We start from the raw sequence: 13,066 nt of genomic DNA on the forward strand, positions 1-13,066 counted from the left end.
TGATTTTTTAATTATTATTCGTTCCTGGGATGTGGGTGTCGCTGGCAAGGCCAGCCTTTATTGCCCATCCCTAATTGCCCTTGAGAAGGTGGTGGTGAGCTGCCTTCTTGAACTGCTGCAGTCCTTGTGGTGAAGGTACTCCCACAGTGCTATTAGGGAGGGTGTTCCAGGATTTTGACCAGCGACGATGAAGGAATGGAGATGTATTTCCAAGTCAGGATGGTGTGTAACTTGGAGGTGATGGTGTTCCCATGCGCCTGCTGCTGTTGTCCTTCTAAGTGGTAGAGGTCGTGGGTTTGAGAGGTGCTGTCAAAGAAGCCTTGGCGAGTTGTTGTAGTGCATCTTGTAGATGGTACACACTGCAGCCACAGTACGCCGATGGTGGAGAGGAGTGGATGTTTAAGGTGGTGGATGGGGTGCCGATCAAGTGGGCTGCTTTGTCCTGGATGGTGTCGAGCTTCTTGAGTGTTGTTGAAGCTGGACTCATCCAGACAAGTGGAGAGTATTCCATCACACTCCTGACTTGTGCCTTGTAGATGGTGGAAAGCTTTTGGGAAGTCAGGAGGTGAGACACTCGCTGCAGAATACCCAGCATCTGACCTGCTCTTGTAGTATTTATGTGGCTGGTCCAGTTAAGTTTCTGGTCAATGGTGACCCCCCAGGATGTCAATGGTGGGGGATTCGGCGATGGTAATGCCGTTGAATGTCATGGGGCGGTGGTTAGACACTTCCATGTTGGAGATAGTCATTACCTGGCACTTGTGTGGTGCCATTGTAGTCCATTGCTTGTTTTATTGTGCCCTTGGGTTAAATGTAATTTTATAAACAAGAAATCACCGATGTTGGGGAAAGTAGTGTCTATTGTCTTATGTCACTCGTTAAAGACTGTAGTCCACTCAGCTCAGTTAGCAAGCAGTAGTGAAAATATTTCTGCCATATGATGGTTCTTTACTCATCTCATTAGTTTTACAGCCTGAGTACAAATGCTTTCAGTCAAATATTTCTAGGAATTGGAGGCCATAAACTGGGATTGGTAATGTTGGAATAAATGTGTAGATCTCAACAATATATATTTACTGCATTAAAAAAACTACCCCAACACCGACATATAGGCTTAAGCTTAAATCAATTCTGATTTGCAAGGAGATCTGTTGTATTCCAATATTGAAACAAGTTTCAGTAGAAGCATAATTATTGAAAAACACTTCATTTTTTTCAGCAAGTATTAGAAATGTATAGGGTACCAATTAGGCAGCTTTCATTTGGAAAACAGGTGTATTTTGTAAACTGGTGAAATTTAAATAAATATAAACAGAAAATACTGGACATACTCAGCAAGTCAGGCAGCATCTGTTTCTCTCCCCACAGATGCTGCCTGATCTGAGTATTTTCAGCAAGGTAGCTGGGAAAGTTGGCAGCAGAGTGGGAATTCAGATTTTGGCTCTGCTCATTGCAGTCTGCAATTCTGGTATCCTATATCAGGCCAGCAACAGGATATTGTAGACCTATTTGGTAGGCTGCAGATGATCCTTTATTATCGCTTACCTAATTTATGCTAGAGCCCACCCTCAAAAGCATCACAGATGTGGCTAGGATGAAAGTCTTTCACAATGTCATTTTGTGGCATTGTCACAAGAGTCACCAGTGCTTAAAGGAGGCGAAAGTAGCTTGTGTAAAGTACTCCTTCAGCTCCCCCAGTCCAATCGAGGTAACTGCACAAATGTCAACGTAGGTAGCACTCTTGCCTACCGACTAAGTTTTGGGTTCAAGCCCCACTCCAGAATTTGAACATTTAATCTAGACTGACACCTCAGTGAAGTCCTGATTGCCAGAAGTGCCATCTTTCAGTTGAGACCTTAAACCAAGAATCCATTTGCTGGTCAGTTAGAAATAAATAATTTGATGGTGTTATTTAAGAAAGAGCAGGAAGTTCTTCTGATGTCCTGGCCAACATTCCTCATTGAACAAATGCTACCAAAAAAGTTAACAGATCATTGCAGTTTGTGTAACCGTGCTGTGTGTTTGGGACACCATGCGAGCATGGTAAGGTGCTATATAAATGAGTTTGTTCTTTAGCGCTACAATCTTTGTACCAGATTTGTTTGTGCAGCTTAGTCAATGCAGTATAAAACACTGACCCTCTCTCTGATCCAATTTCACCACTTCTGTTGAGGATTACTCGAGGAGAGGCCTTGGCCACGGGGTGAGACTGTGTTGGCTCTGGTTTAATAGCTGAAACTGAAACAACAGCCTGGAATACAATATTCATTTTGCTGTGCATTGAAAACTCCCACTGTTAGTGTGAGTGTGAATCTGACTCCTCTCCTCAGCCAGTGCACGAAGTGGATTTAATGGATCTATATTCATTATTATCCTTGCGGCGTATCAGGTGCACCATCTTCCTTTGAAACACTGAATGTTGTTCAGCGTACACTGACATTTCAAATTTTGTTTGTGCAGAAAGGCAATCTGGTCAGCATAAGTTAGGTGGTATCATAGAAAGTTACAGCATGGAAGGAGGCCATTTCGGCCCATTGTGTCCGCGCCGGCCAACAAAGAGCTATCCAGCCTAATCCCACTTCCCAGCTCTTGGTCCGTAGCCCTGCAGGTTAGGGCATCCCAAGTGCACATCTAAGTACTTTTTAAATGTGGTTAGGGTTCCTGCCTCCACCACCCTTTCAGGCAGTGAGTTCCAGACCTCCACAACCCTCTGGGTGAAGAAATTTCCCCTCAAATCCCCTCTAAACCTTCCCCCAATTACTTTAAATCTGTGCCCCCTGGTTTTTGACCCCTCTGCTAAGGGAAATTGGTCCTTTTTATCCACTTTATCTATTCCCCATCATAATTTTATACACCTCAATAAGGTCTCTCCTCAGCCGACTCTGTTCCAAGGAAAACAGACCCAGCCTATCCAGTCTTTCTTCATAGCTAAGATTCTCTACTCCCGGCAACATCCTTGTAAATCTCCTCTGTACCCTCTCTAGTGCAGTCACATCTTTCCTGTAATGTGGTGACCAGAACTGCACGCAGTACTCTAGCTGAGGCCTAACTAGTGTTTTATACAGGTGAAGCATAACCCCCCTGCTCTTGTATTCCATGCCACGGCTAATAAAGGCAAGCATTCCGTATGCCGTCTTAACCACCTTATCTACTTGGCCTGGATCTGTGGACATGCACTCCAAGGTCCCTTTGTTCCTCTACACTACTCAGTGTCCTACCATTTAATGTGTATTCCCTTTCCTTGTTAGCCCTCCCCAAGTAGTGTTTAATGTGCCTCAATTACTGCAACCATGGCAGTATAATAATCACAAAACATTTTATATTAAATGCAAACTCCCTCCATGTACATCTGTCATGTCTTTGTACTTGCCAAGGAGTCATTCAGCTTGGCCTCAGAACCTGGAAACTTCAGCAACAGATGACTGGTGCTGTATGCCCAGTCAGTATTGAAGTTTACAGGTTTGGAAAGGAAGGGATGCTATTCTGTATTCCCTTTGGAGCTACTTGCTGACGGAGTCTTTAGTTCACATCATCTGGTAGGCTCCTGGAATGATGGGTCTCCATGGAAGTGAAGAAATTGCATTGAATTTGAAATGTCTCCTACTAGGTAGACTATTTTTAAAGATTAACCTAGGTGTTTGGGAGGGAGAGGGAGAATGAGTGTGAGATTGCTTTGCATAAAAAATATTACACATAATATGGCAGGAATTTGGAGTTGTTGTGGGGATACTTCAATATTCTGTATCAAGCCTGGACGTTAAGCTAAATTAATCATTTTTGGAGTGTTTCTTAGAAAATGAGATTTTAAACTGATTCCTCGATAATAACTTTCATCACTCTATTTGAAGCACTGCTTGACCAGTGGAATGTGAAGCAATGGACTTGGATAAATGCCTAATTGTAGAATTTGCTTTTTTTTTCTGTGACTCCAGAGAAAACTAAAAACTAAAATTTAATAGAATCTGTTCCTTGTAGTTAATGAAGGACTTCAAATATGTATAGTTAAAAAAAAAAAAAAAAAATCCCATTGTGTTATGCGTCTTGTAGCTTTACATGTATAAAATATCAAAAGATGCCACTGTTCAGGAACAATTTTGCAATTGTCATTAATTATCTTAATTTATCTGTGATTCTTATAATGTCACTGGATATTTTTTGTATTAGGGCCAGGAGTGCAGTTGGCTCAAAGTCCTCCTCCAGACATCCTTGGGGACCAGACCACACAATCGGTTGGAAACAACACTTCAAAACCTGCCCACTTTCCAGAAGATGAGCCTGACTCTAACTTGAGAGTTGAGTCAGTAGAAAATGCCTTTGTGGAACAAATTGCATCAACAGAAAAGGTAGAATATATACACTTAACTGAATTTAAGGAAATGGATAACTTAAATAAAAAAAATAAAAAAAAAATTAAAGTGCAGACTACTAAAGGATCCCTTAATTGGTTCAATGATGCAAATGGTACACAATATAATAGTAGGTACTGCCTACTTTCACTTCCTGGACAACATATTCCTTTTCTCATTCACGGAATCTGGAGGTTAGTTGATCTTTGCAAGGAGTGAAGAGAAAAGCAGAAGGAGAATGATCCTCTGCTCTCTCGCTGAACAATTAAAAGGCTGCATTGGCAGAGAATTGGAGCAGGTAATTAAACCGCTCGCTAAATTAGGAAGCGTGCCTAATGCAGGCAAAGGATCAAGAGAGGAAAAATAACACGAGGATTCTAAGAGAAAAATAGATGAGTTGAGAACAGTTTACATCTGTGTAGTGTCCGTGTGTTGATAAAGACACTGAAGACAGGAGTTGGTTCATAGGTGTTTACTAAGCAAAGTCTGGGGGGGGGGGTTCTAACGGATATACACAATATACAGGCTTATATAGCCCGAGTGGCAATTACCGGCATTACAGCACACCTGGGGCTCTTAAAGGCACATACACCACAATTCCTCCCCTTTTAGCTAACCAGTACATCATATTTTAAGTAATTATTAATTACATGTTATAAGCAAAATAATATACATTGCTGTAGTTAATTAATTATAAGTTAGTCTCTCAGGAGGCTTCCTGACTCGGTCCGGATAACGCCTCGGGGGTGTAGTAGTTTCTGGTGGTGTAGTAGGTTCTTCTGGCAAGGCTGATTCGGCTTGAATGCCAGTGTCGGGTTCATCGGGTTCCAGTATCACCGGATCGGAGGTAGATATGGGTATCTCTACTTCATCGTTAGATGTATAGAGTTGTGGTGTAGGTTGTCCCTTTTCGGATGACTTTATGATTTGGTCAGCATGACGCCTTATTATGCTTTCTCCGATGTCCACGGTATACATCAGTGGTCCTAGTCGTGTGCAGATAGTTCCAGGCTGCCATTTCTCGGTACGGTAGTCCCGGGCCAAAACCTGTTGACCTATCTGGAAGGCCCTAGTTGGCCTTTCATTCATGCCTTGAAACTGCCGGTTCTCCACGTCCCTTCTGATGTTGGGCTTGACCAAATCCAGCCGGCATCTTAGGTTTCTATTGAAGAACATCATGGCGGGAGTTTGGTTGGTAACCATATGTGTTGCATTCCTGTATGCGAACAAGAAGTTATCCACCTTGTGCTGAAGTTTTATGTCTTCATTACCCATGGCCTTTATGGCCTTCTTGAAGGTCTGGACAAACCTTTCAGCCAATCCATTGGTGGCGGGATGGTATGGGGTGGACGTGTAGTGCTTAACCCCATTGTTTTTTAAGAACTTCCTGAATTCTTCGGACACAAATTGCGGTCCATTATCAGAACAGATCTGTTCCGGCAGCCCATTCCTGGCAAATATGGTGATGGTTTTTTCCGTGGTGGTGGAGGACATCTTTATTACCTCCGGCCACTTGGAGTGTGCATCAACCGCGATTAAGAAGATTGAGTCCATAAATGGACCAGCAAAGTCGATGTGCACCCTTTGCCAGGGAGATGAGGGCCACTCCCATGGATGTAGAGGGGCTTGTGGTGGAGTGTTTTGGACCTTCTGGCATCCTAGGCAGCTCTTGGTCATTTCTTCGATGTCTCCATCGATACCTGGTCACCATACAAACGCCCTAGCTAGGTTCTTCATTTTCACTCCACCCAGATGCCCCTCGTGAAGCTCCTTTAGCACTTTATCCTGGAGTTTGGGTGGAATCACCACTCTGGATCCACACATCAAGGTTCCTCGGCACACTGACAGCTGTTCTCTTCTTTGCGCGAATGCTGGCAACAGTGGTTCGCCATGTGCTGGCCATCCCTTCACTGTTAAATCGTAGACCCGTGAGAGAGTCGGGTCATTTCTCGTCTCCCTTTCAATGGCAGAATTTGTCACTGGTAGACATTCCACTATGGTAGAGTGGAACATCTCTACTGGGTCTACTGTAGGTGCCTCTTCTACCGTTGGCAACGGTAGGCGCGATAAACCGTCAGCATTCCCATGCTATTTTGACCCTTTGTATTCTATGTTGTATTGGTGTGCCCCTAGAAAAAGGGACCACCTCTGTAGCCTTTGCGCTGTCATAATGGGAACACCTTTTTTAGGGTTGAATATGGAGATGAGGGGTTGATGGTCAGTCAACAAGGTAAATTTTTGTCCGTGTAGGTAATGGTTGAATTTCTTCACTCCCCATACCAGGCTGAGTGCTTCCCTGTCGATTTGGGCATAGTTATGCTCAGCTGAGTTTAATGAGCGTGACGCAAAAGCTATCGGCCGTTCTGAGCCATCAGGGAATTTATGGGATAATACTGTTCCTATGCCGTAAGGGGATGCATCGCACGCCAGTCTGATTGGCAGTGATGGGTTGTAATGAGCCAAAACTTCTTCGGATGTGATTAAGTCTTTGCATTTATGGAAGGCACGTTTACAGTCTTCGTTCCATTTCCAAATCACTCCTGTTTGTAGAAGTTCATTAAGAGGGTGTAGAAGAGTTGATAAGTTCGGTAAAAATTTATGATAGTAATTTATTAATCCCAGGAACGACCTTAATTGTGAAACATTTTCAGGTGCTGGGGCTTTTATAACCACTTCAATTTTTTCAGGTGACTTATGCAACCCTTCATTATTAATTATGTGGCCACAATATGATACCTGATTTTGGAAAAATTCGCACTTGGGGCGATTCGCTCGTAGGCCCCGTTCTTTCAGCCTAGTGAGCACCTGCTCCAAATTGGCAAGGTGCTCGTTGTCGTTTTCTCCTGTTATAAGGATGTCGTCTAGGTAGCATTGAGTCCCCGGAATCCCTTGCAGGACTTGCTCCATAGCTCTTTGCCAGATAGCTGGAGCTGATGCTACTCCAAAAACCAGTCGATTGTACTGGTACAGGCCTTTGTGTGTGTTTATCGTGAGATACTTTTTAGAGGCCTCCTCAACCTCCATCTGTAGATATGCTTGTGCCAAGTCAATTTTGGTGAAACGTTTCCCACCGGATAGTGAGGCGAAAATATCTTCTATCCTCGGAAGAGGATACTGTACTGTGTGAAGGACCGGGTTTACAGTCACCTTGAAGTCACCACAGATGCGAATTTTTCTCTGTTCTTCAGATTTATCTTTATTCAATGCTTTTTTCATGACTGGAACGATGAGTGTTGCCCATTCGCTCCAATCTATTTTGGATAATACGCCTGCTTTTTCCAAATTCTCCAGCTCTGCCTCGACTGCTGGACGTATTGCGTATGGCATCGGTCTTGCCTTAAGTTTGGGAATTGCTGCATCTTCCACTTTTATTGAGGCGGTGATGCCTTTCAAGGTTCCTAGTTTCTCTTGAAACACTTCTTTGGCATTGGCCAAGATGTCTTTTAATCGTTCAGGTATGATGTCATCATTGTTTTTTTCCTTACTGGTCACCGTCAGTGCCTGAATGGAGTGCCAGTCTAAACGTATCTTCCTGATCCATTCACGTCCCAACAACGGTGGACCACCATCTTGTAGAATGTATAAATACAACTTTTGTATTTCTTTGCCGTTGTATACAACAGGCACCCTTATTTTTCCTTTGGCGTATACTTTCTGCCCCGTATATGTTTTTAAGATAATGGATGTGTCTTTTAGAGGTATATGCGAAAATAGCCTCTCGTAATCCCGTCGATTTATTACGGTTAGAGCTGATCCTGAATCTAGTTCCATTTTAACTGGGGACCCTGCTATTGTGAGGGTAACCCAAATGGCTTGGTAATCATCTTTGGCAAGTACATTATGTAATTTGAGACAGCTTAGTCTCTTGTTTTCGAAGTCGCTATCGCTCTTCTGGTCTTCGGAGCTACTGTCCGTCATCATTTGTACCTTCCTGTACTTTTCTTTATTGATTTTTTTTTTCCTGTCAGTGGATTTATTTTGTCCAGATCGGCATACCCGTGCAATGTGTCCAATCTTCCCGCATTGCCTGCATGCTTTGTCCTTGAACCAGCAGCCCCTCTGGTTATGGGTGGATCTGCCGCAGCAATAACATCTTTCGAAATCCTGTGTCATTTCATGGGTGCCAAAGTCCTGTGTCTTTTGTTGTATCTCTGCAGCTCCTTTTGCTGCTGCTTCGTATGATACAGCCATACTGAAAGCTTTGTCCAATGTTAAATCTTTTTCAGAAAGCAGTCTTTTTTGTGTTCCTTCACTTGAGACCACAAACGAATTTGTCTCGAAGATATAGTCCTGCCCCGAATTGGCAGTACTTTGATAGCTTTCTTAATTCGGTTAGGTAATCAGCGTTACTTTCATTCTTGTGTTGATTTCTCTTGAAGAACTTGAATCGTTCCGCTATCAGCAGCGGTGTTGGGTTTAAGTGCTCCTGCAGGATATCAACAATTTCTTTAAAATTCTTGTCCTTTGGTTTGGCTGGAGTGATTAAATTTCGTAACAGCCCGTATGTCTTCGCGCCCATTAAGTTCAGAAGTACTGAAGCTTTTTTTTCATCTTCTATTCCATTTGCAGTGCAATATACCTCTACTCTTTCCACGTATGTGGTCCAATCCTCTCTTTCGCTATCAAAAGCATCAATATTACCAGATTTAGGCATTTCAGAAAAGATATGGCGCTTCCCGCGCTTTTTTTTCTTTTCTGTAGCAAAGATATGGCGCTTCCCGCGCTTTCCCGCCACTGCTGCCGATAACAACGCTGTTTAGTGCGGTTTCCGTTCTTTTTTTTTAAAATTTATTGTTGGAGACTTGTTCCCGCCGGAGGTCTGAACGCTGACCTGCTTGCCGCGCCGGCCGTCTCCCGACTGCTCCCTCCCAGTCCGTTATTGCTTGCCTCCGATTTCGCTGCCTGTCTCAGCTGTAGAGCCAGCCGCTGGAGCCCCAGCCTGACGCCCAGGAAGGATTAGCGCAGTACCTGCCACCAGCTTGGCCAGCTGGTGAAACCACAGCTTCTCTCACTTCCTTGAGTCTTCTGGACGCCCGAGGAATCGATGTCCTTGAGGTGCTGCCGAATTGCAGGTAAGTCCATTTCCACTTCGTCGGCACTGTAGTGTCCATGTGTTGATAAAGACACTGAAGACAGGAGTTGGTTCATAGGTATTTACTAAGCAAAGTCTGGGGGGTGGGGGGGGGGGGGCGGTTCTTAACGGATATACACAATATACAGGCTTATATAGCCCGAGTGGCAATTACCGGCATTACAGCACACCTGGGGCTCTTAAAGGCACATGCACCACAATTTGCAGTACCATTTTCTGAGAGTTGTGATTGGGGGGGAAATTGTCCTTATTGTGAGTGATTTTTTTTGAGACTGTTTGTTACTCCTGAAGAAATTGTTTGTTTTGTAAACTATCTTGCATTAGAGCCCATTTGTAGAGCATGGAAATCATTATACAGGAAACTTTGTGCTATCCGGCACCGACGGGACCGAGTTGCTGCTGTTCCCTCCAAACTGCCGTACACTCCAGAGCTAATGTTGAAACATACGGAGATTTTCATCTCCGTATGAATCAACAAACCCTAACAGCCTCTAAACAGTCGGCAAGCGTCTCTGTAGCGTCTCTAGCTGAAGCTGTTGCTTAGCTACAGACCTTGCACAGCTTGACTGTTCAAAAAAAGCAAAGAAAAGAAACGAAAAGAATAAAAAACGGCTCCTGATTTTTGCCAGTGGCTCGAGCTTGCCGGACGGTTCGCCTCCGGATAACTCAAAGTTTCCTGTAATAATTATAACCCATAGGGTGTGGTTAATGTGGCTTCAGAAATAAAAGATCCATTAAGTCTGTTCCCAGCAGGCACTGCCGGCACCTAAGTCGGCCTGATGGTGCTACTCTGGACTGATGCTGCGGGTGAGAGATGCTATTAGGTGATTTGGTGGAAATAGCCAGCACAGCCACTTGTCAGCTGATTACCTTGCTGGCAGACAGTGTTCTGTTGCTGCCAGAATTTAGTACAATGCTTTTGAAGAGTTGAGGAGTTATTGCACGGAATTTTCTTGAGGGGAGTGGTCAGCCACTTGCACAGTTTCTAGATTTGAGTTGTACCGTACCAAGAATATTTAAATTAACTAACCCCCAGGAAACTTGCATGTAACTCCCTCTGCTGGTGAATGACTGAGGTACGGTGTAACAATGACGCAATTGACATTGAGGAAATTCAGGACCATTGATTTCAGAAATTAAGATTTGGCTCATTTATACGTACTGATCAAAGTTTCCTTCACTGTAATTTCATCTGACTATTGGTGGGGAGCCTCGCCAACTGGCTGCATATATTGGAAATTTGGGTACAGCTGTAGGTGGAGAAGGCTCGCGACCGGAAGTGCAAAGTTGGAAAATTAGTTGTAAAATTACATAGAATTTCATAGAATATACAGCACAGTAACAGGCCATTCGGCCCAACTAGTCCATGCCGGCGTTTATGCTCCACATGAGCCTCCTCCTGTCTTTCCTTATCTAACTCGTATCAGCATAACCCTCTATTCCCTTCTCCCTCATATGCTTATCTAGCCTCCCCTTAAATGCACCTATACTATTCGCCTCAATCATTCCCCGTGGTTGAGAGTTCCACATTCTCGCCACTCTCTCTGGGTAAAGAAGTTTCTTCTGAATTCCCTATTTGATTTCTTGGTGACTATCTTGTAGTGATGGCCTCTAGTTTTGCTCTTCCCCATAAGTGGAAACACTCTCTGTCTACTCTACCAAAACCTTTCATAATTTTAACAAACTATTAGGTTACCCCTCAGCCTTCTCTTTTTTTCAAGAGAAAAGAGACCCAGCCTGTTCATCCTTTCCTGATGGGTATGACCTCGCATTTCTGGTACCATCCTTGTAAATCTTTTTTACACCCTCTCCAATGCTTCCATATACTTTTTATATTATGGCGACCAGAATTGTACACCGTATTCCAAGTGTGGCTTAACCAAGGTTTGATACAAGTTTAGCATACTTTTCAATTCTATCCCTCTGGAAATAAAACCTAGTGTTTTTTTTAATGGCCTTATTAACCTGCGTTGCTACTTTTAATGATTTATGTATTTGTACTCTGAGATCCCTTTGTTCCTCTACCCCATTTAGATTCTTATTTTCCAAGTAATGGCCTGGAATTTGCGGTCAGGATGACGGTGAACTGACAGCATTCGCCATCATTCCGCCTTTGAAATAGACCGCAATTTCGGGATTTGGCGCAAGCGCATGCGGAAATCCATTCCGAAACTGTGCTCGCTGACTTACATTGGCTCCTGGTTAAGCAACGCTTCAATTTTAAAATTCTCAACCTTGCTTTCAAATCCCTCCATGGTCCCACCCCTCCCTATCTCTGTAATCTCCTCCAACCCCCCCCGCAATATCTGCACTCCTCTAATTCTGGCCTCTTGGGTATCCCTGATTATAATCACTCAACCATTGGTGGCCGTCCCTTCAGCTGCCTAGGCCCTAAGCTCTGGAAATACCTCCCTAAACCTCTCTGCCTCTTTACCTCTCTTTCCTCCTTTTAAGATGCCCCTTAAAACCTACCTCTTTGACCAAGTTTTTGGTCATCTACCCTAATTTCTGCTTATGTGGCTTGGTGTCAAATTTTTGTCTTGTAACACCCCTGTGAAGTGCTTTGGGACCTTTTACTACGTTAAAGGCGCTATATAAATACAATTTGTTGTTTTGTTCTGCTGTGCCGCCCCCCCACAGACACAGCCGGTAATCAGTGAAATCTCATGAATCATTGAAACGGATGAAAACATCGGCTGTTCCGCAGTAAGTACGCTGTTAAATTCCCCACTAAAAGTTAGACCCAAAGGGATTAACTGGGGTTTTACCAGCATATTGACTGCTAAACAAATGTTAAGGGCCTGGAAAACTAATTTAATTTTGTGCAGTGTGAAATTTGTCCATTTTAATAAAAATTAAAATTAAGAAACTTTTCAAAGGAATTTTTAAGTTTGTCCATCTTTATTTCAAATTTGCCTTTTCCCCATGTGAGAACCGCAATCTTTCTTTGCTCTCTCTCTTTTAAAAAGTTAGAATTTTAAAGGCTTACTCACTTCCTCGTTCACTGTCTGTGAAAATTCTGCCTTTTGATTGGCTGCTTAGACAGCCTGTTGATGTCACAACAGTTCGAACAAGGGGATCCTCATTCAGTTCCGTTGAATTGTAGGTTGGAAAACTCTGAAGTTCTCGACACAGGGATTGCGAGATACTTGTGTGGAGTGTACTTCAGGGCCAACAGCGAATGCCTTCGCTTCGCTGCTGGCCACAAATTCCAGGCCAACGTCCTTATTTTTCTTCCCAAAATGTAATACCCCACACTTATGTGTTGAAATTCATTTGCCAAGTATATGCTCATTCTGCAAGTGTATTAATGTCGTCTTGTAATTTGTTGTCGCCCTCCTCAGTATTGACTAATTGCCCCCCCCCCCCCAAAAAAAAAAAATTGGTGTCATCTGCAAATTTAGAAATTCTGTTTTTGATTCTAAAGTCTAAATCATTAATATAAATTGTAAACAACAGTGGTCCCAGCACTGATCCTTGTGGGACCTCACTTTCCACCTTCTGCCACTCTGAATAGCTATCCTTTACCCTATCTCTCTGCTTTCTGTCTTGCAACCAGCTAGCTCTCCATTCTCTTACTTGTCCCCTGACACAGCATGCTCTGACCTTATTCATTAATCTATTACGT

General features: G+C 43.4%; 1 protein-coding gene across 3 annotated transcripts in view; it reads left to right on the top strand.

Annotated features, from left to right (window-relative positions):
- The window catches only part of LOC147106208 (coiled-coil domain-containing protein 91-like), a 172,315-nt gene that overhangs the window by 26,871 nt on the left and 132,378 nt on the right, over positions 1–13,066 (top strand). For all 3 annotated transcript variants that reach the window (XM_086009098.1, XM_086009097.1, XM_086009099.1), the window contains exon 4: positions 4,165–4,343. In XM_086009098.1, the coding sequence (XP_085865224.1) occupies positions 4,165–4,343 (179 nt within the window). The remainder of the gene's footprint in view (positions 1–4,164; positions 4,344–13,066) is intronic.

The sequence above is a fragment of the Somniosus microcephalus genome, chromosome 16 (genome assembly GCF_052327205.1).
Source record: "Somniosus microcephalus isolate GS21.2 chromosome 16, FLI_Smic_1.0, whole genome shotgun sequence".
NCBI classification, from domain to species: domain Eukaryota; kingdom Metazoa; phylum Chordata; class Chondrichthyes; order Squaliformes; family Somniosidae; genus Somniosus; species Somniosus microcephalus.